The sequence below is a fragment of the Vicugna pacos genome, chromosome 4 (assembly GCF_048564905.1).
Source record: "Vicugna pacos chromosome 4, VicPac4, whole genome shotgun sequence".
Lineage (NCBI taxonomy): Eukaryota > Metazoa > Chordata > Mammalia > Artiodactyla > Camelidae > Vicugna > Vicugna pacos.
Window position 1 is genome coordinate 50,110,921 of NC_132990.1, and position 26,534 is coordinate 50,137,454.

At 41.5% G+C, this 26,534-nt stretch overlaps 2 protein-coding genes across 5 annotated transcripts in view; both read left to right on the forward strand.

The window, feature by feature from the left end:
- Positions 1 to 21,018, forward strand: part of TDRD7 (tudor domain containing 7) — a 63,144-nt gene extending 42,126 nt beyond the window's left edge. For all 4 annotated transcript variants that reach the window (XM_072959778.1, XM_072959779.1, XM_072959780.1 and 1 more), the window contains 10 exons: positions 100 to 286; positions 4,435 to 4,546; positions 6,260 to 6,462; positions 7,455 to 7,589; positions 9,319 to 9,405; positions 10,075 to 10,209; positions 12,474 to 12,584; positions 13,787 to 14,289; positions 18,085 to 18,245; positions 20,556 to 21,018. In XM_072959778.1, coding sequence (XP_072815879.1) covers positions 100 to 286; positions 4,435 to 4,546; positions 6,260 to 6,462; positions 7,455 to 7,589; positions 9,319 to 9,405; positions 10,075 to 10,209; positions 12,474 to 12,584; positions 13,787 to 14,289; positions 18,085 to 18,245; positions 20,556 to 20,776 — 1,855 coding nt within the window. In that variant the 3' untranslated portion in view covers positions 20,777 to 21,018. The remainder of the gene's footprint in view (positions 1 to 99; positions 287 to 4,434; positions 4,547 to 6,259; positions 6,463 to 7,454; positions 7,590 to 9,318; positions 9,406 to 10,074; positions 10,210 to 12,473; positions 12,585 to 13,786; positions 14,290 to 18,084; positions 18,246 to 20,555) is intronic.
- A 5,110-nt stretch (positions 21,019 to 26,128) lies between these two features.
- The window catches only part of TMOD1 (tropomodulin 1), a 78,312-nt gene continuing 77,906 nt past the window's right edge, over positions 26,129 to 26,534 (forward strand). Inside the window, exon 1 of the mRNA XM_072959783.1 lies at positions 26,129 to 26,266. The gene's annotated coding sequence lies outside the window, so the exon portion shown is untranslated. The remainder of the gene's footprint in view (positions 26,267 to 26,534) is intronic.

Genomic DNA, 26,534 nt, shown 5'->3' on the forward strand with positions numbered 1-26,534 from the left:
GAAACCAAAGATGACAGTAGAAAAACAACAACATTAATGAATTCCTGTAGGTTTCCGTCTTCCAGGTTGCTTCATTTATGTTCTCTTCCTTTAATTCAGATATGTGGGCAAAGACTACTCTGCTGCTCAGGAGTTAATGGAAGATGAGATGAAGGAGTATTACAGTAAGAACGCTAAGGTCACACCAGTCCAGACTGTGCAAGTTGGCCAGTTGCTGGCTGTAAACGCTGAGGAGGATGCTTGGTTACGGGCACAGATCATCTCAACAGAAGAGAACAAAATAAAGGCAAGCACTATGAAGATAAGCAAATTTTTATGAAGATAAGCATAATTTTCCAGATGAAAATGTTCCTTTTAATATTGTATCCTTTCTAACTGCCTTGAGTTTTCGTTAGAAGTTGAAAAGATAATACCTACAAAAGATTATCCCTGTCAGCTCTTAAGTCAGTGGTGGTTATATTATCTTAGAGTTTTAGTTAAAAAAAAAAAAAGAAAAAAGCTCCATTGGCATACCATCACCTATGATGCAATCAGTAAAAACCCTCTATTCCCATTCCCCGAAGCTGTGTCATAAATACCAATCAGAGCTCTGTGGGCTTCTTAGCAAGGTCAGTACTTTGGAGTGAGGGAAACAGTGCAGATTAGAGGAGATGACACTCTTCTGTTCCCAGTCCCACAGCCAGCTGAAGAGAACCCCAAATAAGACTTGGGCTGTGCCCCAACTCTTGTCCCCTCCGTCGCCTTGGAAAGGCCACAGGGCTCTTTCACCGGGCTCTTCCCTCAGCAGGCTCCGACACTTCCAGACTTGGCCACGTTACTGGGGATGGGCCTCTGCCCGTTGTCTCTTCTTTCCCTCAGCTCAGAGACCCAGAACTGCAACTCGCTCACCAAGGCACAGTTTTGTCTAGGTTTCCCAGCAGGGTTAGCACATTTCAGAACCCTTAGCTCTTCAGGCCCTGGGGAGTCCAGGGGATCAGGACCGCAGTCAGTGTGGCCCCATCACTGCTTTCTGCTCAGTGAGAAACCTGAGTGGCCTCTAGTCATTAAGGGATAATTGACTACCCCAAACATTCCCAGATGAACTTCTGTCTACTTCCCAACCATTTCCTTGCCCTTAGGAAGTTCAGGAAAACTTAAGCTATTCGAAGGCACAGGGATTGCTTATGAAGAGAACCATATACAGGCCCTAGTGATGTGTTAACAGTGCAACAGTGTTTCCGATAAATAATGCAGATACTCCTCAAGGGTATCTCCCAGGCTGAGATATATAGGGCAGAAGTTACTTGGGCCTCCCTTCCTTCCTTCTTTACTTCTACTTTGGGAGTTTAAGCTCTGGAATCAGTTAGACCTGAGTTTGAGACTCAACTCTGCCATTTCTAGCTGTGTGGCCTTGAGAAAGTTATTTAACTTCTCTGATTCCTTACCTATAAAATCAGGTACTATATACCTGATATACTTCTCATTCATTTTTTTCACTGTCCTAGGGAAGGAGACAAGACAGATAAGTCCTTATTCTCAAGCTTAAATGCTAGTGAAAAAAGACAGATAGTGAACAATACACAGTAAATAAATGAGCCAGTTTACATGCAGTGAAGGAAATAACCAGGATGCATAGAAAATAACTGTGAAGAAAGGGATAAGCAGGGAGATGGGATCTGGTTCAGTTGCTTCAAAGGTTGTTCTGGTGCCTGTGTGGGGCATGGATTGTTGTGGGCAAAGAAGGAGAGAAGACCTATTGCAGTAGCCAGCAATGTGTAGCCTGAACTAGGATGGCAGCAGCGGAGACAGAGGTAATAGGATGGAGTCAGGATATGTTCAGAGGTAGAACTGACAGGACACTAATTCACTGGATGTGGAAGGTAAGAACAGAGGATTCAGGATGACTGCTGGGCTTGGGACTTGAGCAGCTGGGTGGACAGAGGTGCCGTTTATTGAAATGGGGAAGTCAGGGAGAAGAGCCAGTCTATAGGAGAGTCAGGAATTTTGTGGGACCTGTTAGGTTTGGGAATAGCTATGAGATTTCACATGGGCGAGCCTGGAGCTCGGGGAGAAGGTGGGACTAAAGGTAGAGCAGGTTGGGAGGCATCAGCATGTAGGCGCTACTTGAAGTCAAGGGACTAGATCAGATCAGCTAGAGAAAGAATCACCCATGGGGAAGAGCAGGGGACCCGGAACCAGGCCCTGAAACACTCCAGCATTTAGATGGTGGGCACGAGAGGAGCAGAGGAGGCCGTAAGAATGGCCAGAGAAGGAGAAAAGCCAAGAGGACTGTGCCAAGGAAGCCAGAACTGGGCTAGTCTCCCCAAGGAGGAAGCGGCCGGCTGTGTCACTGCTGCTGAGAGCTGTGGGCCAGTGTTCGGACTGAGAGGGTAGCTTGGTGTTTTGTACGGAAGTGAGTCCTGAAGATAGCAGCAGTTGTGGGGATCCTGGCCTGGTCTTGGCCCCCATATTCCCATTGAAACAGATTAAATTTTCCCTTTGTCTGGAGAATCCCCAGCTACTTAGCAAGTCTTGTTTCTCTTTGAATTTTATTCTGCCTGACAGCAGAAATACTGATTCTCTCCTTGCTTTCCACACATCTTGGTGAGTATGAGAATCGGGAATTTGTGGTCACCCCCTCAGGTTGGCTCCAGTTTGGCCTGGCCCAGGCCTGCATCCCACGGATGTCTGTTGGTGATTACTCAGGTGGCGCTGTGAGATCTGTGGCCACTTGAGGGGGCCAGAGAACCAGGAATGGACTGGGGCCCAATGCCAGGATTATGATTATCAGCTTGTGCTGATCCCAGGGCAAGGACACACGGTGGAGGCTGGCGAGAGTCCAGCTGGATAGTCCACAGGCAAATGATTCATGAACTGCATCAGCCATACAAATACATGGTCTCGTGAGTCAAAAGAAGAAAGCAAGAACAGAAAACAAGCTCCAAACATTATAGACACCCTTTGAGATTTTAGAGCAGGTATTCTCTAGTCCCTTGGTGCTAGGAATACATTCTGAACTGCCCAGGAATTGTGATTTCACATGTTATGTCCTATTCTCAGACCATGGTGTCTCCATTGTAGGCCTAGGAAGAGCAGATTCCAAGTTGTAGGTGGTGATAGCTATTAAAGGAAGCAAAAGCTGCCCGAATCCCAAGGCCTTTGGGAAGGAAGAGCAGGTGGTGATTTGGGACTGAGAAATGGCTGGTTGCGCGGTGGGGGCCCTGCCAGCGACCTAGGCCTCAGGGAGCCCAGAGTCACGATACGGACTGCTTCCAGCGTGGGACGCCAGGCCCCACTGACCAGTTATCAGGTGGTCAAGGAAAGGGCATTAGTCATCTCTCTGTTCTTTTTTTCCCTTAGATTCTCTGATGGGGAAATTTTTGTTTTGTATACTTAGTACCATAATCTAGATACTGTGAAGCCGTGGACTTTATTTTACTGCAGAAAGTAGAACTCTGTGTTCCTTGGTATGCCTTTGCCATGCCTTTGCCCTGCTTTTTTGTTGATTTGTTTTGTTTTTGTAATAACCATCATTTGTTTTAATGCACACTAAGGTTTCAATGCTTTCCTTCAGATTCTGAGTTATCATTCTAAACCACAGCTTTATGTTTCTAGATTTTGTTTTTCTTCAAAAAGGAAAGGGCTTTGATTCTATGGTCCTTTTCAACTGAAAGTTTTATTAATACTCTAAAAATAATACCCAGGCTCTCAACAACCTGTGCCAGTGGTGAGGAAGTGCCATGTAGGTTTCTGCAAACACAGATCTCTGCCCAGCAGGCTTGGGACCTTTTGCTGAGCTGGATGAAGGCCTAACCCAACCCCACAGCCCTGGAAAAAAACCAGAAGCATCTACTTTTACAGTGTAGAATTCCATGTTATCCAGCCGTGACATAATTGTCATCATTGACAGAAAGCATCTTGGTCCCCGGGAGTGTAACTGCTGAGAGCAGGCCATCACAAATGCTGCTGTGGGGAATCTAGAATCTGATAAATACCACAGCATGATGCTTCCTTTAGAAACAAAGACTGCTGCCTAAGGACACAGATCCTTAGTGGGAGTGTGTAAATCAAGAAGGAATAACATGATGCAGGCATCACGGTATTAAGGAAAGGGTGGGGGCAGTCAGGGCTGGCAGACCAGATAGTGTGCTGCTGAGAAGCTGGCAAAAGACGGCATTGGAGCTCAGCAGTCTTCTCTCTTCTTTTTAGCAAAAGCCCAGAAGAGAATGGGGGAGGGGGGAGGGTGCCCAGAAGTAGGGAGTCTAGCTTCCCTGATCCCAGCCCCAGCCTTCCTCTTCTGTGCTAAGTCAGGGGCCCCTCTCCTGGCATTTTCCAGGCAGTTCACGTGCTGATTATGGAATAAATTGGAGCCAATTAAATGCATCAAGTGATATTTTTAAGAAGTGAGAATAAAGAATTTTATTTGAAACTAAACTTTGTTTCTGTTACCACTAGGTATGCTATGTTGACTATGGTTTTAGCGAAAATGTTGAAAAGAGCAAAGCATACAAATTGAACCCGAAGTTCTGTTCACTCTCATTCCAAGCTACAAAGTGTAAGCTAGCAGGTAAAAGGAACTTTTTTTAAAGTGCTCTCCATTTTGATGTGTATTACCATTGTACTTCTGGGTGGTTAAATCCTAAAATATACTAAGTATCTCAAGGTATTATAATCTCAAGGTTGTTTCTTGAAAGGTATAATAAATTCATGTTAATGTTGTCTTTATACAGTGTGATCATTATTAAAATGTTGTAATGTTTCTACTATTTTGGTTACATTATATGTAACATATATTGCATATTTAATTTCATTACAAAAATGTCTTGGCCATCCTACAGGGGTTTTTGGGGGGTTTCCTAACTGCCCTAGTAACAGCCACTAGAGGCCCTGTTTCAGGGGGTTTGATCAGTTTAAATCATGTTATTCCACCTGTTGTGAAGTAATTCTCAGTTTCTTGCCCACTGAGATGAGCTCTTTGGATGCTGCTTGTCCTCATGCACCCAAGCACGAGCCCGGCTTCAGGTCTCAGGCAGTCCCTGGCACAGTCACGTATCACTGCTCTTCTCTTTCCTCCTCGAGGAAGCACAGGAAAGTACACATGTGAGAATGACACTTAGGGGTAAGCAGAGGTATGGAGGACACACAGAGGCCACTTAGTGATGAGGAAAGACATTGGAATGTGTATGCATCATGCCAGGAAAGCCTGAGCTAAATTCAGAAAATGATCAGAGCTGTTTTCATGAAAATCAGACCTGTGAAGAAGTACCTTTTTCGCAGCAGGGATGAGTCTTCATCTCAGAGAAGCTGGGTTTGGCTCTGTCTGTGAGATAAAGCTCACATATAATCAGATAAAAACTGGTTATAAACCCATGGGAGTTAGTTTTGAAGAGAACATATCAAGCACATAGGAAAAGATTTAGGATACTGAAATGAAAGGTGTGATAAATGCTATAAAGTTATGTGTCTGGAGAACAGAATAAGAACAAGAGAAAGGTAGGTCAGAGGGAGTCTGTGAACTTGTGCTTACGGATTTAAAGAAGAAAAATACAGGAATAGATATGACAGTCCCATTGGGGAAATGATGGTGTAGTTTACTTAGTTTAATAGATTCACTTAGAGTTGTCATACATATTATACATGAAACTACAATATTCCAAGAATTTAAAGAATAATTAAACTATGGTAAAATTCACCTAATAACCATATTATGTTAAACATTGTTTAATCTTTCTTTGATAAATCAGGAAGTTCTTTGGTATCATGGGCCATCATGGTGTACTTAAAAAGAAAGGACAGGAGGAGCGAGGTTGTGTAAATTTTCCTTAAGTGTATGTTCATGAAAGAAATAATTGTGTATATTTAATTAGAAAATGAAAAAGGGCCTATTTTTAGGAAGAACATTACAAATGCATGACTGGCAGACATAATTGATTGATAGCTTCTTGTATGTGTTAACCTTTTTGTCTTAAATATGTGTTTGTATATAAACTGAAGGCTGTTTCAACTAAGATAGAAGTTCAGATTGATTATCAACTCTTGTTTTAAGGTTGCCCACATCAGTGTAATCATTCAAAAGGGCATTCCCATTATAATACATATATTTTAAACCTAAGGGTGGATACTATAAAGAAGACTGTAAAACAAAGCTTCTCTATAAAATTTAAGAATTTTGTAGTAGGTTCATAATTGTAAAAAGTAGCCAAAACAAATACAGTCAATCTGTACATCTTAAATTGAGTCCTCCAATTAAGTAGAAACATAAATATTCAATGTTTCTCAGGGTTGGAAGTTCTAAGTGATGATCCTGATCTAGTGAAGGTGGTTGAGTCTTTAACTTGCGGGAAGATCTTCGCAGTGGAAATACTTGAAAAAGCGGATGTTCCCCTCGTCGTTCTGTATGATACCTCAGGAGAAGACGACATCAACATCAATGCCACCTGCTTAAAGGCCATATGTGACAAGTCACTGGAGGTTCACCTTCAGGTACTCCTGGGACCCTGTTGTCATTTATTCACACGCATCATAGGAAAGAAATTCATCAGAAGAGCGTGCTGTACGTTTTAGGCTAACATTAGAGAGAGACACATTACATATGTACTGAGGAAAAAAAGAGAGGGAAAGGCCAAAACATAAGGAGTAGTTATTAGGAATTGGATTTTTGTCTTATTTTTCAGTTTCTACAGTGATCATATGTTAATTTTACATGAAATTATTTTGCAAAGATAATAGGGAATCATTCAAAAATAATTCAAAAGTAGGGAAAATTTAGATCAGTGAAGATGTTCAGTAAATTACTAGCTTTACCATTTTTAAAATGTGAGGAACGTAGATGTCTGCAAGGAAGGAAACCTTTAAATAAATTATAAAGCAGCCACTCTAGAGAATAGGGCGAAATGTTAAAAATGATCATTTGAAAGACTGTAGCAACATTGGGAAAATATTTGTTTTAATAAGTAGAACAGTGAATCATCTTTGTATTATGATTTGACTTAAAATGGCTAAAATTAAACCATTACTGTGATTATAATTTTTAAAAGTTACTAAAATTCATGGATCCTGTAGACACAGATTAGAAAGCAGGCTGATAATGGGATTGATTTTGTGAGTTTTTAATTTTCATTTCTGTTAATGTTAGAAAAATGTTTTATATAATAATTCTTTTCCTAAATTAATGGGGAGAAGACAAACCAGAATTAAAGATATTTTTAGCCTAAAGTGGTAGTAATGTAATATATACAGAGTGTCTACCTTGTGTCTGACACAAAGGACACCAGATACTCCTTTTGGAAGGAGCAGCATCCAAATGAGTTATTCACATTTATGTTATGAATTTCATTCTGTCCTGTCTATCCTCTAACTTGCTCAGAAGATTGTAAAATGCAAGGACTTTCTATGAGCTCTTTAGGTAGATACCCCTGAGGTAGGGAAGAGCTGCACTTTGTTCTTAAGCATCCTTAGTGTGTCCTTTGTTCCAGGTTGATGCCATGTACACAAATGTCAGAGTGACTAACATTTGCTCCGACGGCACGCTCTACTGCCAGGTGCCTTGTAAGGGTCTGAACAAGCTCAGCGACCTTCTGCACAAGATAGAGGACTACTTCCATTGTAAGGTATGGCCGAGCAGCACCCACCTCTGCAACGAGTCCTAACACTGTGAACAAGAGGGGTCACTGAGTTGTATATGTGTGAGTAACTTTTGAATAGTTTAAGGTAGAAACTCTAAAATAGAGGGTAAGAGCCCCAGACTTCAGAACTTAACAAAAACAAAGCTCCACTGGTTTCTGCATGGTAAAATGAGGTTAGTAATAGTGAGCACCCGCAGGGTTGTCATGAGGACTAGTCACAGGCTGCTTAGCGCAGTGCCCGGCACATAGGAGGTGCTCCCATCTGGTAGGTTGGCCGTTTACAGGGCGCAGCTGATGATCCTGCAGTGCAGCTGCCTGTGACACTGTCTGCAGAGCCTGCTGGCTCCCCTGCCGGGGCAAGGACGGGACCATGGAGTTTAGCAGGAGAATGAAACTTCGAAGGCATCCCTCCCCAAGTTCTTTGTGGTCTCTGAGAGAAGCTGCACCTTGGTCAGTGCGGTTCTGCAGTTTATATATGTGTTAATAACCTCTTTACTCTTTAATTATAGTATTCTGCTCTGAATCAGGATCTCTAGAGGTTTTGTTTTAAGGCCCTAAGGGGATCTCCTTACCTCCAATAGGACATTATAGTCATAATCCATAATAGGCTGTGATTTCCAAGTGGCAGAACTCTAATGCCACTTCGACCCTGACCCCCTCACCCTGGAAGTGAACCCTTCCCTCTAGCCTACAGGGCACCCCAAGCCCCTCATGGCACTTGTAGGCAGCACTATGTTTAGCTATTTGGATGTTCGTTTGCTGTGCTAGAGTGTAGGCTTCTTAGAGGCAGAGACTGAGCCTCACCAGGTTCTGGTTAGTACCTAATTCATTCAGGTACTGTAGAACCTTATCTAGTGTCTTACATAAAAGAGATATTCCAGAATATGTGCTGAATTGGATTAAATTTATGTTCAGACTACATACAGCCTACAATTGAAGCATCAGTTCTGTAGCTTTATCTCTTTCTATGTTACAGATATCTTAGACGTATCTCAAGATCATTACTCAAGTTTGATTCGCTAATCTATCTTGAAGAAATCTAAGACACTAGAGAGGCTGACTCTAGTTACTCATTTGCAGGCATGTGCTTATACTCTGTAGTGGTGGAAAGCACTCTTGATAGTTCCCAGTGCCCTGGTAACCCAAGTGGAGATGCTGCCTTTGGGGAGAGCAGGAACATTCACCCTGTGACATCCCAGCTTCAAGCTACACCACAGGAGGAAGATGAAGCCATTTTGCTGGCACTGATATCCATATTTGTGTTGATAACATTTGTTTTGAAATTAAAATCTTATCTTTGAATCTGAATGTTAAAAGATGAAAAGAGGAGGACTTACAACCAGCTGACCCAACCTCCTCCCTTTCCTCCAGGCAGTCCTCCTTTTTGTCCTCCCTCTTCCTATTTAACTGATGGCACCAGAGCCTGGATGAATCATACCTCTATGCTAACATTTTTAGACATTTTAACAGGGCTGACATATGAGCCATGTGCCAGGAAGGAGAATAGATGTCTGCCACCAACAAACGTGTGAGAAACAAGGCAGGAGCCCTGCAGGCCCTGTACACACGCTGTGTCCACTGCAGCACACGCCTCTCGGGAGTCTGGTTACATACGGGTCAGACAGTCGGCCTGCGCCCCAGCAAGGTTTTCCCGATAGCGTAGCAGCGTGCTCTTTGCTGAGAGTAATAAAAGTGTCATGCGTTTGTTTTGCAGCACATGACCTCCGAGTACTTCGTTTCATTACCGTTCTGTGGGAAGATCTGCCTCTTCCATTGCAAAGGAAAATGGTTACGAGTAGAGGTAAAGTCAGTCACTTGGCCTATTAGGGGCAATTGTGGGCATTTAAAGGTGCACCCAGAATCTTACATTGTGATGTTGCCGTTTGGTCACAGCTAGGTAGTTAGTGCTTTGATTCAATGTATAATTTTTCCATTTTTTAATTATGACTTTCTGAGTTTTAATTTTTTAGTTAGGAAAATGATACAGAGTATCGCTGGGCTTTCTGATTAAGCTATAAAATACAAAAATAGGTTATGTTTTAAAAATATATAGTGTTTACCTACTACAAGTAAAATTCTGTCCCTGAATTCTCTTTTATTTATTTCCCCATTGATAAGACACAATTTTTTTTCTCATATTCTGTTATTTTGGAGAACAGACTGCATCTTATAATTAGCAGTATATAATAATGTATCAAATTGTTTTATAATCAGTGATATTCTAGAATTAAAAGCATAGTAATTATTACTATATTTATGAATTAACAGCAAGGTGTTGAAATCAATTCTACTGTAAAAGAATACCTAGTGGGTAAATGAGAACATTTTAAAATAAGAGAGAATTTAATCAGCGCTGACAGTCTTTGTTATTTTCTATGTGCAGTTTAGAGTTGTACAAGATGTAATTGCACAGGAGCATTTTGGTCTTTCGGACATGCTAGTGAATTAGCCTACCCTTGTCTCATTGCAGATCACAAACGTTCACAGCAGCCGGGCCCTCGATGTTCAGTTCCTGGACTCTGGCACTGTGACATCTGTAAAAGTGTCTGAGCTCAGGGAAATTCCCCCTCGATTTCTACAAGAAATGATTGCAATACCACCTCAGGTACTGTATGTTACAAGCCTGGGAGATTGGCTGGAAGAGATCACATTGTGCGATGCCCTCTCAGTTTTTGATAATGACTGAGTTTGTAACAAAATTGGAAATGATCCAAATGTGGTGGCTCACTGGTTTTCAGACATAAAATTTTGCTTAGACAAGAAGACCAGAGAGACTTACAGAATATTGTTTGATAAATGTTTGCTTTCAAGTATGTTGAAGTTATTAGGCTATGTTGTCCAGGTAGAGGTTCCATTTTAATAATTAGATGCCAGTGCTGACTTTTAAATAATTTCAGGATATTATATGTAAATATTTACTTCCAGAGTTCTTAGTTTAATTAGGTAACCATTCTCTTCGTAAATATGTTTATATTTAATCGTTTTCTTATGTGACCTTTTCCCCATAGATTTTAGTGAAAAGATTAACTTCAGTCTGTCCTTCCTTTATTGATTAAAATTCAGATGATAAGAAGTTTGAATTATTTTGAATTAATTAAAATTATTAAGAACTATTTCCTACTTTAGGAGTAGAGGATTTTATACAGAAATCCATCATGCTTTGAAAATAAAATTATTCAATATTCTATAATTTCAAAAGACCTCTTGACCTATATTTACCAGAAGATATCTTATGTGTCAAAACTCAGTGAATAAAAAGCACTTGACCATAATTAGCATGGCTTTTTAAATTTCTCTCACTGTAGTCAGTGTTGCAGTGACTGCTCTATTACAGAGAAGCTGTTTAACTTGAGTTCAAGTCAGTTTTCAAAAGCACATTTACTTTTATAGTTGCTCTGCTATAATACTGAAAATTGTTAGACCTTTAAGCGCTACTTTCACTGATAACACCTCTGGCATCTGCACCCCTCGTTGGAACATCCATCCAGGGCCTGCGTTACCTAGAAAAGGTTCCCTGGGCTGGAGGGGAAGGGAGATCCATCCCACTGGTTCTGACTGTTTGAAAGTTCCACAAGTGTAGTAAAAGCCACTATAATTTTTTCTGTTAATCTAGATTTATTATTTGATAGATGTTAAGTTGGGGGAACCTTTAAAGCCAGCTAAGCCAAGCCTCTGGCTAACAGCATCTCCCCAGGAGGTTCAGAATAGCAAACTGATGGCCTGTCGGCCAACGCTGACCCATGAATAGTGGGTGTAGGCTCTTGGTTCATGTAGTGTTTTGAAGTGTGAATTGGTTGCCCACTTCTAGCTTCTCTTGACAGACTAGAAAATCTGATTTTGTTGCATAATCTCCTTTATGGGACAGCCCTTTGTGGGAGCTTGGGAAGTGGCATCTTCCTCTGCAGGGCGTGCTGTCCAGTACGCAGGCCCCAGCTGGCCCTCCTCACTCCGTCATTTCCTGCCTGGTGCCTGCAGTATTAGAGTCTGCTTTCTCTGCTCTAAGTGGCCTCCTCCCCACCCAGAAAGGTGCCTCACCCAGGGGCACAGTGGGAGACTTGAAGCCCCAGGGTGAAGAGAGTGTATGACAGGGAAGATGGGGCTCAGAAGAAAGAAGGCATCCAGGAATCCTGGAAGTAAGTTTTGTCCCTTTCACAAAATTGCCTCCATCAATTCAAAGGCTTCCCTGAGATGAAAGGGAGTCCCTGAAGTCACCTTTTACTGCCTGCTGTAGCCATTCTGCAGAAGCCTGTGCAGTGATGAGGGGAGGAGAAAAGCATCAGGGAAAATGAGGCTTTTAGGTATCAATGGATTTCAGCTTTTCTTACCCTCCATTCTCTTTACAACCCCCTTCAAAAGGTGAGCACAAATGCCTGACACCCACAAGGTACTCAGGAAATGCTGAATGAAGCAGGAAGCCTCCACAAAGATTTTTGCAACAAGAGTCAGATTTCATCCAAATGACACTTCATTTTTTCAGTTGGGCTTAGAGGGAAGACCTAGATACAGGTTCCAATTCTGTCTTAACGACTTTGTGATCTCACGCAAGTTAGTATCTCTGAGTCTGTTTCCATTCTGTAAAATGAGATTACAGCGCTGGCCTGTCACACTGCCCTGCAGGGTGAGAAGTACGTGAAGTGCCTGGTGTAACCCTGGCTCATGCTAGGAGTAAAGACAGTGGTAGTAATATAAATAGAGTCAGGAACATAGCAGATGCTCCAGCCCGAGAGCTGAGATTGTCATTATTAGCTATTGCTGTTGCTTGCTTTCAATCTTGGCAACATTCGACTTGTAGGAACGTCATATTGACATTACTCATAAGTACCTATTTTAAGATGGTGTGTTTGCTTTTCCATTGTGTTTTCTTTTCAGGCTATAAAGTGCTGTTTAGCAGATCTTCCACAATCTATTGGCATGTGGACACCAGATGCTGTGCTTTGGCTAAGAGATTCTGTTTTGAATTGCTCGGACTGTAGCATTAAGGTTAGTTACCTTATTGGTCTTGAAAAAGGGAGCCATCAGCCAGAATGACTCATCTGGGTTTTGTGGAAGAGGTTTGTCATACGATAAACTGATGCTTTCATATCTGACATACTTACAATCAGGAGATCGGTTGCATGTGTAGCTATGCGATGTTTCATGGTTTAATTTGTATTTAAGAGTTTATCCTCTATCTCCAGTACTTCTTTTAAACCTTTTATGTAATTTTTTAATTATCAATGAGGTAACAGTTCTCTGCTCCTATTTTCCTTCGTGATAAGGAATTAAGTCCCCAGCAGAGGATCATGTATCTCTTGATAAATGCACATGTCCCTGCTTTTCATTTCTAGCCCAATTTGATTAAAGGTAGTTGTGGCTAGAAGTGTCTCATTTTTGTTACTCCTGAGATAAGACAGAGGAGCTGATGAAAAGAATTAACAGTCACCCAGCCCTTTGGGCCACACCGCAGCACAGTCCCCATTGTCGGTGTGTGGTGCTCCCACACGGACACTCCCTGCCCAGCAGAAAGGGGTAGTGAGGTAGTCAGAGGTCTCCCAGGCAAAAGGTGCAAAACTGTAACTGTAATTTTGGCCTATTTAGTAGAGCTTTCTTCCTCTCTTTCTCCAAGGTCCCTCTCCTCACGTGTAACTGAGGGAGAGGGCGAGGGGTGAGAGCAGATATTAGGACCAAAGAAGGAATTTGGACCAGAGGTCCCGAAGGGAATGGTGGAAGTCAGAGCTTTTTCTCCCCTTCGCAGTCTGAGGGTGCACCACCAGCATTAAGCGGGGTGCTATGATTACTTTTTATTGTTGAAGTTGGGTGATGAGCACATGGGGATTCATCATGCTGTTCTTTATACTCAGAGTGTTTTAACATGTCATTAACTTTTTTAAATTTTAATTATGGTATATAGAATCACTTCCTTTTAGCAGTCATAAGGTATTGTCAGAGTTTTAGAGGTTAGTAACTTTTTCATTTCTGTAAGCTTGCTACTGGTTTCTAGACTACTTTGACCTAAGCGCTTATTCACTGCTACAGCTGTGATAGGTAATTCCCCTGACCTTAAATAGACTGGTTTTAGCAAGTTGGGTGTTTTTTTTTTTTCAAAATACAGGTTTTTGATATTTAATGTTAATATTATAACCACCTCTCAGAATCCAGTGTGAAATTGGATTTCTTAAATTGGTCTTTTGTGTTTTCCAAAGGTTACAAAAGTGGATGAAACCAGAGGGATCGCACATATCTATTTATTTACCCCCAAGAACTTCCCTGATCCTCATCGCAGTATCAATCGCCAGATTACAAATGCAGACTTGTGGAAGCATCAGAAAGATGTGTTTTTGAGTGCTGTATCTAGTGGAGCTGGCTCCCCCAACAGCAAAATTGCTAACACCCCCATTTTGGGCAACACTGGAGAGAATTTGAGAAAGAGCCTCACGGATGTCCTCAAAAAGTCCGTGGTAGACCACACCAGCTCTTTCTCCGTGGAGGAACTGCCACCTCCTCTTCACTTGTCAAAGCCAGGGGAACACATGGATGTGTACGTGCCTGTGGCCTGTCACCCGGGCTACTTTGTCATCCAGCCATGGCAAGAGATACATAAGCTGGAAGTTCTGATGGAAGAGATGATTCTGTATTACAGTGTGTCTGAGGAGCGCCACATAGCAGTGGAAAAAGACCAAGTGTATGCTGCAAAAGTGGAAAATAAGTAGGTCCTTGGACAAAGCATTTTACTCTCCTCCTAAGAAAAGTGTGTAGAATGATACCAAGAGCCCTTAATCCCTGCAGGGGGACGTTGAACTGCACAAGTGGGAATTTTGAATGTGAAGCGAGACTAATGACTTGTGCAATTTTCTGTTAGTTAAAATGTCATCATTTATCTAAAAATCTAGTGACCATTTTCCTGTTAAAACTAATTATATCTAAAGTGAAGTTTTCAATGTGTTTTCTAGTTTGCTGTTAGAAAAATACTTTTCTATTCAGAAAATGTTTTTTATTTAATGACTCTTTAAATTTAAAATAAAATGTTTATTAGAGAAAATTGAGAAAATGCAAAAAAAAAAAATCAGCCAGCCAACATAACCCTTGTTGAACTACTTAATGTATTTCTTCTAGGTTATTTCCTATATATATTTATACAGTTGATATATTACTATATATAATTTCATACTGACTCTTCTCACTTAACATAATTCTGTGAACACTTTTCCACGTGATAAGATTTCTTTATAAACATTTTTAATGGCTAAATAGTCCATCATATGGAGAAATCATAGTTTACTTGCCATTTTTGGTAGGTTTTTTCTCCCAGATTTTTCACTGTCATAAATAATGTTGAACCTAAATCTTTATTCAGATCTCTGATATTTTATCTATGGTATAGATTTCTAGAAGAGAAATCACTTGTTTAAGGATTACAGGATTTTTGATGTATGCTGTCAGTTGCTTCCTGGAGAGCTTGTACCACCCTTTATAAGGGGCAGCCACACGTATTTCACTGCTCCTTGGCCTTTGGACATTGAGACTCATAATTCCTTACCTTTGTGCAGCACTTTCAATCTGTTTTCTCATGTTTGTGCATTTTGAACCACACCCTCCTTTCCTGAAGCCCGCAGTATGTGCTGGTCCCATCCCACACACTGCACTCACTCCACGGTAGCCCTGACAGTGGCACAGCTGCCCCACCCCATCCCCTTTTTCATAGGGGAAGCGAGCAAGCTCATCTGATGATGCTGAACACAAAGAACTGTCTCTCCCCCACCCTCCCTGTCCCAACACACACACACACACACACACACACACACATAGTTTAAAAGGCCAACTGCTTATTTTTTCTATAAAATACCTTCATTCATTCTTAAGATAGCAAGCATAGTCATTTATAAAATGTCATTTTTATAGGGGAAAAAAAAACCCTAATTTTCAACTCTTAAAAATGAAAAGTAGAGTAGCTCTCATTCTAAAAAGCACTCAACTTATATGTCCCAAGATTTTCATCTTAAAAAAATATTTTTACTATGTCATGTTATTTACAACTGTAAGCATAAATGGGTTCAATACTGGAACATCATTTGTATAAATCTGCCTCACTAGAACTCTTTGCCATTGGATAGTTTAATCACAGTCAAAACCAAGCTAATGCTCACTACTATCTGAGGAGCAGATTAATGGTGATTAGTGGTGGGGGGGTCCTACTTGGAGGCGAGGGTTGTGTGACTAGAACCCCCACACTGGAGAACTTAGACTTCATCCCTACTCCCCTGTGGGTTGAACAGCTCTGCCTCAGGACTCTTGGGCTTTAACCAGTTAATTTGTCCCAGATAATCACGAGGTGTCTTACATATAGGGACAGATTATCTGATATTTTTGAAAAATTTATGAACTGAATAACTGTTTAGAGTTTCTGTCTTGCTTACAACCCAGGACTGTTTACTAAACCTTGTTCCCAGCTCTGGTAAGTTAACACTTAGGAATTTCAGGTACACTTTTGATTATGTGGTTTCCAAATCTATCTCAATTTAAGAATAACCTGGGCAACCTCAGATTCTCCTTCCTCACCCCAGGCGTCCTGAGTCAGAATCTCTGGCAGTGGAACCCCAGAATCTGTGTTTTAAGGAAACTCTCCAGGTGATTCACATGAGCCTTGCACTAAAATTGGTAATGGAGTTAAAACTGAGGCCTTTATTTAAGCTATTAGTTTTAAAAGTTGAAAGCTAAATAGATTTTCTCCATCAGTTTTTCTGATAGTTCTCTCCTCACTGTTTGTACCTCTTATTTACAGCCTAAAAGCACAGACCTCCGCCAATCATTTGTCTTGTACAATTTAAAGACAGTGATATCGGTGTAGACCAAATGCTTTTATATACTTTTGCACTTACACAAATTAGCAATCTGCACCAAACTGGCATTTCCACATTCGGAAATTTCTCTTCAGTTTGATCCGAGGTTCTTATTTGCACAGCTTATCTTTGTTTTAATAATACTTAAGATGATAATGATACTGGCTACCATGTGCAAAGTGCCTGTTATATGTCAATCTAAACACTTTATGTATGCTATTTCTGCAAGTAAATTGAAACTAAATGTTACACGTGAGATAACTGAGGCTCCGAGAGGTTAAATAAAGAGCCCAGAGTGACTCAACTGGAAAATGGCCCAGTTGGGGCTCCAGCTCAAGTCTATGTGGCCCCCAAAGCTCGTGTACTTACGTTGAGAGCTTTTGTGTCCCCGTTGTCTCTGTGATTCATGGATTATTGCTTGCTGCATGCACTTTGGGTTTATCTGAAGGTTTCTGGCCTCCCTCTCGGAACCCCTCAATTATACACAGTGTTTGAAGTTGGCCTTTTTGTAGCTTTCTTACTGTGGTTCCCCCTGTAGCAGCTGTCGTGTGGGTTTCCTATACCGGTTTCCCACCAGTGCGCGCTAGCTGGAGAACCGGTCCAGTCTGGCCCGCCCCACCCAGCGTGTGTTACAGTGAAGGGCCTGCTTCAGAGAGTGGCTGGGTGTGCTGCCCAAGGCAGGGGCCAAGTCACACCACTCAGGAGCAGGGACATTTTCCTTATAGACATTATGAACAGTCTTCCTTTCCTTAGTGTAATAATACTCTTAAATTGTGTAATCAAAACTATATGTTTAAAGTGGTCCTTCATACCTGAGCTTTGAAGTCTAGGCTTTTCTCATCTTAATGGTGATGATGTAGGCCCAGAGCGGGAAAGTATATTCATGTGAATTTCCTTCTCGCACCTTGAACTCCAGATCCGAAACCATTCTCTTCTCTTTCCCTTGTACTCTCCTACCCCTAGGTTCTTTATTTTACGTGGTGGATTACTTTGTGTTTTGTTCTGTTTTGTTTTTTTTACTCTCCTTACTTGGCATAATTAAAATAATCAGTTTGTGTTCAGAACTTTCGTGATCTCTTCCCGGCCTGCCTTCCTAGCCCGACTTCCCTTCCTTCCCCCTCCACATTCTGCCTTCCAGCTGCATGGAGGCTGCCTGGCTCCGAACCACCAGGCCCTGCAGAGCCTCCCATGCCTTTCTTCTCACACCTGTCCTCAGCCTGCCCTGGTCCCACTGGCCTCTCTCTGCCTTCCACACATGGACCTTGTCCCAAACGTGTGGCTGTCTCCTATCTCCCCATTGTGGTGAAGGGATACACTAGCCTTGTCCTGATCACCCTCCCTGGCACTGGTTTCCTCCTGCTTAATGGTGGCCAGTAGGTGGTGTGTCATTCTCCTTTACTAGCATGAGGCCTATAAAAGGATGTTGAGTGAACAAATTCCATCAAATGAGCCAGTGGCAAAGCAGAGAATAGTGACTTTTGGAAAAAGAAGCAGCTGTCTCTTTACAAACTTCTACAACAGGACAGTTTTATATTTTGATAAACAACATTCATATAAGTTTTTCTTTTTAGCATAAAATGTTACCCTTAAAACAGTTGTGTTGACTTTGTGCATTTTTTTCTTTGCATTTTTTTCTTCTTTTTTTTAACACAATGCACATCTAGGTGGCACAGGGTGCTTTTAAAAGGAATCCTGACCAATGGACTGGTGTCCGTGTATGAGCTGGACTATGGCAAGCACGAATTAGTCAACATACGAAAAGTGCAGCCCCTGGTGGACATGTTCCGAAAGCTGCCGTTCCAAGCGGTCACAGCTCAACTGGCAGGTAATTTCTGGGGAATTTGAATTCATGCCACAACATAGTTTATACTGTCATTTTGTCCTGAGTACTTTGGGAGGACAGAATCGTTGGCCCACTGATTATGTTTAATGATCTATGAAGGTCATGTCCTCCCACTGTATCTGCTGTTTCTGTTTTTCCATATTCCTTTCTGTATCTGGTTTCCACTATGAGTATATTTCTAAAGCTGTACTCTTATACAGGAACAATATTGCATTCTGCTTTCTTCATTTAGCGTTTTTTATTTTCCCAGTTACATTTTGGGTGGTTGTTTGATGGTCTTGGTTATGGTTTTTAATAGCTGCAAAATATTCTGTAATCAGTATTTTCCTATTGTTGAACATTTAGGTTGTTTACATTTTTATTGTAGCACAAAGAAAAAAACCCCACGACTCTATATACTAGCCCAAACAAACAAACGGAAACAATGAAACAACCTAAATAACCAAGAGGAGAAGAACATTGCACGATTAATATTTTATTATTTATTGCATAAATTATAATGCATCTACATAATGGATTTTTACAGTTATAAAACATGCCTGGGTCATTGACTATGGCCATTTTCATGGCCAAGTGAGTTTCCAGTTGCATCACAATGAATGGCACACAAATGTGTGATTTCATCACACTCCCACTAGCCTAGTGACTGTCCTAAAATTTGAGGAGCTGAGTTAATAGGTGTAGAGTCTGATGAGATTTCTGTTTTATCTTCTGAGAAAGCAGTGCAAATCTTGGAGCTCCTGTGTGCACTCTACCGGTAGGTAGCTCAAGCACTTAGGTGAAACTCCACCCAGGCCTGTGGGCATTAGCAGAGGGTGTGGACGCCAAGAGGGCTGAGGTGGCCCGCTATGCTGGGATATGGGGGTTGTGACCCCACGGTGCCCCCCTGACTCCTCACCCCATACACTTAGCAGTGGCAAAAGTTATTTGATCTCAGAAATGAAAGAAATTGTGTATATAAATTCTTCTTATTAGCAACTTTTATTGAAGATACGTATATAGAGTCTTATTTTGAAGTATTTGCCAGTTCCTTTGTGTCTCCTACTAGAATTCAAAGGGAACTCCCATGGTAGACAGATATGAAGCCAAAATGGCATTTTGCACATGACATGGCAGCCATTGATCTGCTTTGAACTCAAACCTCAAAATGGCTTCTTAAGAATTAATGGTTACATTTTTCATTTTCACTTTTTAAATGTTTAGGTTTTGCTAACAACACATTTTATTAAACATGACAATCAAACTACCCAGTGAGGGAGTCTCCGGGAGGAAAGCGTGCGCAGCACCCTCACCCCCTGGGCGCCAGCACCGTGGCTGACAGTCACCGGTGCTCGCTCTGTGCCAGGGGCCCCACAGCCACTTCATTTCATCAAGTTCTCTCTCGGGCTAGAGGGCTTGGCTGTCACAGTCACTGAGACAGCAACCTGGAGGCTATCCTAGGCTTCTCTTGTGGGAAATTCTTGTTAATCAAAGAACTTAGCCCATTCACTATATTGATAGGTCATTTAAATTATATGTGAAACTCCTCAACCTTCACTATAGGGCATAATTTATAGTTTAATCTAGTATTTGTGGACTTAATTTATGTTAGCTTAATAGTATTTCTTGAAAATACATATTCTTGTCTCAGTGATGTTTTAAAACCTAATTCAGAATTCTCAAGTTTAAAAGTCATGGGGATTTAGAAATGCATGGGACTTAAAATTCGTCTCGTCCAACCACTTTATTTTATAATGTGTAAACTGAGGCCTGAGAGATCAGCTGGTTTGCCCAAGATCACACTACTTGATAGAGGAAGAGCTGGAAGTAGTAACTGAGTCTCCAGACTTTAAATCCACTTCTTTTACCATGATGTTTTATGTACTTTTGAAAAATTAGTATACTGTAAGTGTGTTAATTCTTTTTCTTCTTCCTTTTTTTTTCTTATTATTTGGTTCATCGGGGGGAAATCTGTAAATAACAGAAATGTTATTGATACTGATATTTCCTTCTCCATTGTCAGTCCGTGGAAGCAGGCAGTCATTATGATAACTGCCTTTTGTAACACAGCATTCAACCTCAAATGCCGTTTGTGTCTACAGGTGAAGGTTTGCAGGGTAACCCTGTTCAGAATAGAAATACTGTAAGCAAAACTGTTTTAAGATTGTTCGGCATGTGTTTTTCAGTTAGGCAAGTCTAACCTGGTGTGTTTAAAGTACTTTGGGATTGACTAAGTATTTTTCCATTATAGCAGATCAAAGAAAGGTTCAATTTGACCCTCACTGCTCTTCGAACTCCCTGTCTTTCTCCTAGGAGTGAAGTGCAGCCAGTGGTCTGAGGAGGCTTCGATGGTGTTTCGAAATCATGTGGAGAAGAAGCCTCTGGTAGCACTGGTGCAGACGGTTATAGAAAATGCTAACCCTTGGGACCGGAAAGTAGTGGTTTATTTAGTGGACACATCGCTACCAGACACGGATATCTGGATTCATGATTTTATGTCAGAGTATCTGGTAGAGCTTTCAAAAGTTAATTAATCGCTGCTTCTGAGACCTTGACAACTAATTCGGATATTTTAGCAATAACAAAATGTAGTAGGCTTTAAAAAAAAATCTTACCTCTGCTACATGGCTCTGACTGCTGTGAAGATTGAATAGTATGCTTATGTTTGATGGAAGATATTTAACAAGTTTTGTTTTAACAGAGTTGACTTTTCAAGGAGAATTGCACTTGAATTATTACTATAATATTAGAATAAAACTGTTTATCAATATAAAAACTGACTACCTTATCATTTCTAGGCTTTATGATCTTAAGGTGAAGAGCTTCCCTCTCTATTCGTGTTGTCTTCTTTGCGGTGCTTGGTTCTTCTCCAGTTAGGTTAAGGATTTTACGACTCAGCCCTACCGCAGTGTAGTGATGTGTATGTCCTAGAGCAAGTGGTCACCAGACTGTGTTTAGCACAGCAGCATTGCTAGGGGTGCTGCTGGAGGCACAGCCCAAGCAAACCAGCATGCCTCTCACCCCAAATCACCCCAAAGCTTGAATGGCTTTGCATTACCCAGAGTCCAGACCAAAGACCTAGGCCTTTTACAGTCTCTCTGCCCAAACTCACTGTCTACTGTTCCTGCAGCAGCTATACTGGACCTTCAGGTGGTTCCTGAACCCCATGCTCAGCCAGGGGTCATGCTCCCCTCCAAACCACTCTTACTCTGTTCCTTCAGCCTGCAGCTTATTTTCTCCCCACCATTTTTGTTTGTAAGTATCCTCCATGACCTCCCAAGCTAACCATGCAGCCTTCCCTGGTGCCTCACCACCACCACATTGAACTTTGAGTTTGCCTCTCATGTGCCCAGATCTCACCACCCTTCATAGTGTCTAACTAGTTGTCTGTGCCAGTCATCCCAAATAGATTGTGAGCTCCTTGACAGAGGGAGCTCACACGTATCCTCCACGGCAGGCGGAGCGATAGCTTACGTGTGTCAGACACCCGTTGTGTGCTTGCTAATTGATAGGCAGGATGGGTTGACAGAGGGACAGGGTGGAGGGCTTAGCAGTGGTCCAGAGATGAAGCAGGCAGGCCCTGGGCTAAGAATGGAGCAATGGGAATGAAGAAAAAAATATTAAAGACTTTTTGAAGTTTTTAATTAGAATTATTAGAACTGACATCTTAGATACAGAAGATAGGGAAAAGGAGGTGTCAAAATGTGAAGCCAAGTATTAAGGTCTGAGAGGCTGGTATGGTGACCCCTTACTCAGCTTGACTGGGAAGCTTAAAATTTTGATTTTGAACATAGTATATGTTTAAGCTAATAGACTCTGTGTGGAGATATATAAACTATTGGAAATATTGAGTGGATTTCAGGGGAGAAGACCAGACCAGAGATAAAAATTCTTAAAATCATTTCCTTATTTTTATTTCAGAAAATCTAAGAAAAGTGAGAACAGAAAGAAAGACCAGATGTTTTAAGTTTTTCATGTAAAATGTTCTAGGTTTTTAAAATTTATATTATTATTTATAAAGTGATTCAAAATTGAGGAATTTTTATACTAGTGATTTAAATAATCATTTATGATAAAGTAAAAATATCCTGACACACGAATGTTTAAGTGAAATAAAGTAGTATGAGTGTTTTTTTAGTAATGGTTTCTTTCCCTAACCAAAAGAAAAGAAAAGAAAGAAAAAAACCAAAATTTACTACCAATAAGTAGTTCCTACTTCACTAACTTTAGGAGTGTTTCTATTTTTAAAATAAGGCAGTAGTTGCATTTTGATATAACTGAAAAATTAATCCAGTGATAGGACAATTTGACAGACATATGAAACTTGACCCCTACCTCACACCATATTCAAATGTCAATTCCAGGTGTACTGAAAGCCTAAACATGAAAAGGCCGATGTAGGAAGATAACAGGAAAATAACTATAATCCAGGAGTCAGAAAGATGTCTTAAACTGGATGCACAAAGTGATTAACAATAGAAGAAAAGACTGATACACAGTTGACCCTTGAACATGGGGAGGAGGCTGGGGTTAGGGGCACCAACCCTTCCTGCCATGGAAAATCCCCATATAACTTCACAGTCAGCCCTTGTACATGCAGTTCCTCCATGTCCATGGTTCCACATCCTCAGAGTCAACCGTCTGGGGGATGGTGTAGTACTGTAGTATTTTCTATTGAAAAAAATCTGTCTATAGGTGGACCTGCACAGTTCAAACCTGTGTTGTTCAAGGGTCAGCTGTACTAGACGACAGTAGAATGAAGAACATCTGTTCATCAAAGACATTATGAAAGTGAACAGGCAAAGCACAGATTGGAGGAATACATAGAGGTAGATACAGATACATAGATATAGCAGGAAAACAGATTATATATATTCAATAAACAAAAGATGATCCAGAAGCAAAATGGGCAATACAGTTGAACAAACATGTCCCAGAAGAGGAAATCCAACTGGCCAATAAACATGAAAAGGTGCTCAACCCATTAGGACACAGGGAAATGCAAATTCAAGCCTCAATGAGATACCTCTACTCATGTACCAGAATGGCAAAAATGTTTCCATTTCTGTTAATTCCAAGTGTGTTGAAGATGTGTGCACCGGCACAGGAGAATACTGGAAAAGAATGTTCACAGCAGCACAACTGGTAATAGCTAAAACCCAGAAACAACCTAAATGTCAAGTTAGTGGTAAAATGGATGTTTTTAAAAACTGCGGTATATTCACGCAATGGAAACCTACTTCTACAGCAATGAGAGTAGACAAATTACAGGCACATGAACCAACACCAATTAATCTCACAACATGGAGTTGAGCAAATGAAAATAAACTCTGGAGGAAAGAGGCAAGCAAGGAAGTGATCACCGTAAGAGTTAAGAAGTGATCATCTTTAGGAGGGGGTTGTGACCCAGAAGGGCACAAGTTGGCTACTGGCAGTGTTATTTCTTAGTGGTGGTTGCAACAGATGTTCTCATGACAAAAATTCTTGAACCTGCACACTTAAGTTGTATGCCCTTTTCTTAAATATTTGATCCTACAACAAAAAGTGGTTAAAAATTAAAATCTGAAATATAATTGCATTACTTTCAATATATATGGCACATTATCTCTTGAGAAGAGTATTCTCTTATAGCTGTGAGGGTTTTGTAACGTAGCAATACATTTTATGGAAATGAGATTTTTAAAAATGTTTCTCATTATTAATCTGTATACCAACATCAAAAATTTGGTATTAATAGGGTCTACCCCACCAGAAACTTTCCCATAATAATCCAAAGACACCTTACCTTCCATCCACACAAATTCCTTTTTATGAGCCATTTTAGAAATTAAAACACTTGAAGTTTCTGTTCGGGTTTAAGCGGTTTGCTCCTGGAAAATATACTAGTCTTTAAAAGCTTTTGCACAGCAAAGGAAACCATAAGCAAAACAAAAAGACAACCTATGGAATGGAAGAAAAAATTTGCAAATGATGAACCTGACAAAGGCTTAATTTTCAGAACATATAAACAGCTCATACAACTTAATAACAAAAAACAAACAACCCAATCCAAAAATGGGCAGAAGACCTAAACAAGCAATTTTCCAATGAAGACAGATAAATGGCCAATAAGCACATGAATGAAAAAATGCTCAATATCACTAATTATCAGAGAAATACAAATCAAAACTACAATGAGGTATCATTTCACACCAGTTAGAATGGCCATAATTAAAAAATCCACAAACAATAAATGCCGGACAGGGTGTAGAAAAAAGGGAACCTCTCCTACACTGTTGGAATGTAGTTTGGTGCAGCCATTATGGAAAACAGTAAGGAGATTCCTAAAAAAAAAAACTAAAAATAGACTTACCATATGATCCAGCAATCCCACTCATGAGTGTATATCCAGAGGAAACTCTGATTCAAAAAGATATATGCACCTCAATGTTCATAGCAGCACTGTTTACCATAATAGCCAAGATGTGGAAACAACATAAACGTCCTTCAACAGATGACTGGATAAAGAAGTTGTAGTGTATATATATACAGTGAAATATTACTCAGCCATAAACAAGGATGAAATCTTGCCATCTGCAATGACATGGATGGATCTAGAGAGTATTACGCTAAGCAAAATAAGTCAGAGAAAGGCAAATAACATATGATTTCACTTACATGTGGAATCTAAGAAGCAAAACACATGAACAAGCATACAATAGGAAGAATTATAGAAAGAGAACAAACAGGTGATTGCCAGAGGGGAGAGGGTTTGGCGGAGGAGAGAAATAGGTGAGGAAGATTAAGAGGTACAAACTTCGAGTTGCAAAATAGAATCAGTCAGGGGTATGAAATGTACAGTGTTAATATGTTGACATATTGTAACTAGACTTATCATGGTGATCAATTTGAAATGTATAGAAATATCAAATTACTATGTTGTGCAAAAGTAACTAACATGTTGTAGGTCAATTATACTTAAAAAACAAACTCAGACAATGAAATCAGACTTTGGTTGGTGGGGGAGTGGGGAATTGGATGAAGGCAGTCAAAAGATACAAACTTGCATTTATAAGATAAATAAGTACTAGGGATAAAATGTACAACATGATACATATAAAAACACTGCTGTACCTAATATATGAAAGTTTTTAAGAGTAAATCCTGAGTTCTCATCACAAGAGAACATTTTTTCTCTTTAATTTTGTATCTATATAAAATGATAGATGTTCACTAAACTTGTGATAATCACTTCATGATGTATGTAAATCAAATCACGCTGTACACCTTAAACTTATACAGTGCTGTATATCAATCATATTGCAATAAAACTGGAAGAAAAAAGGTGGGTTTTTTTGTTGTTGTTGTGGTTATTTTAAATCATTATTTTGGATACTCTGGTTCTCCCAGTACAGAGAGAATGCATTTGACTCTTTTGGAACTACGTGTTCACAAAACGATCGTGATTAAAGCTTCTGCTCAAATCAGACCTTGCTGAGCTGCTAATAAGATGGGACGGGTCGTTGCTTCAAAAGAGGTAAAGGTGCAGCAGTCTCTTGGCTAGCTTTGCTCCATCCAAGGACCTACCGATTCTTACATCTCAGAACCCACAGAATGAAAATCCGCCCACCTTTTCCCACATAACTCTACCTGGTACAAGTGGACAAACCGAGACGCAGACAGGAGGCCACGCACACCCACTTGGCCGCGGAACCAAGCTTCGGAGCGGGCGGGCCCCCCGGACACCCAGTGGGTGTTGCTCCCTCGCCGGGGACTGTGTGCTGCGCCCCGGCGCCCCCGAGTGGAGGGAGAGGTAAGGAGGGAGAGGGCGGCGGGCGGGGCGGGGCGCGGTGACAGCGCGGAGCCGGGACCGCCCCTGACTCCCACCCCCGGAGCCCACAGCGCCCGCCCGCCCGCGGCCGCCCGGGAGCTCGTCCAGCCCCGCGCTCCGCTCGCCCGCCCGCCGCCCGCGCCCGTCAGTCGGCCGCCCGCGCTCGTCCCGCCGCCGCCAGCGCCCGCGCCAGCCTCCGTGGCTCTCCGGCCCGGTAAGTCTCCCACCCGGCCAGGGGTCCCCTCGGGCTCGTGGGGCTCCCTGCCCCCGCGCCGGGCCCCAGCCATATCTGGGCAAAATATTCAGCTGTCGCCGCCGCCGCCAAGAGGGACTGAGCGTGGCTCCCTCTATAAATAGCCGCCGCCTCGGGTTGCCTCAGGGCTGAGGAGCCCGGGTCTCGGGGTCCGGAGTCCGGCGCTCTCGTCAGCGGCACTCGACGCGCGTGGCCTTGGCCAGGGCTCCCTTCCCTCTAGACCCCGGCG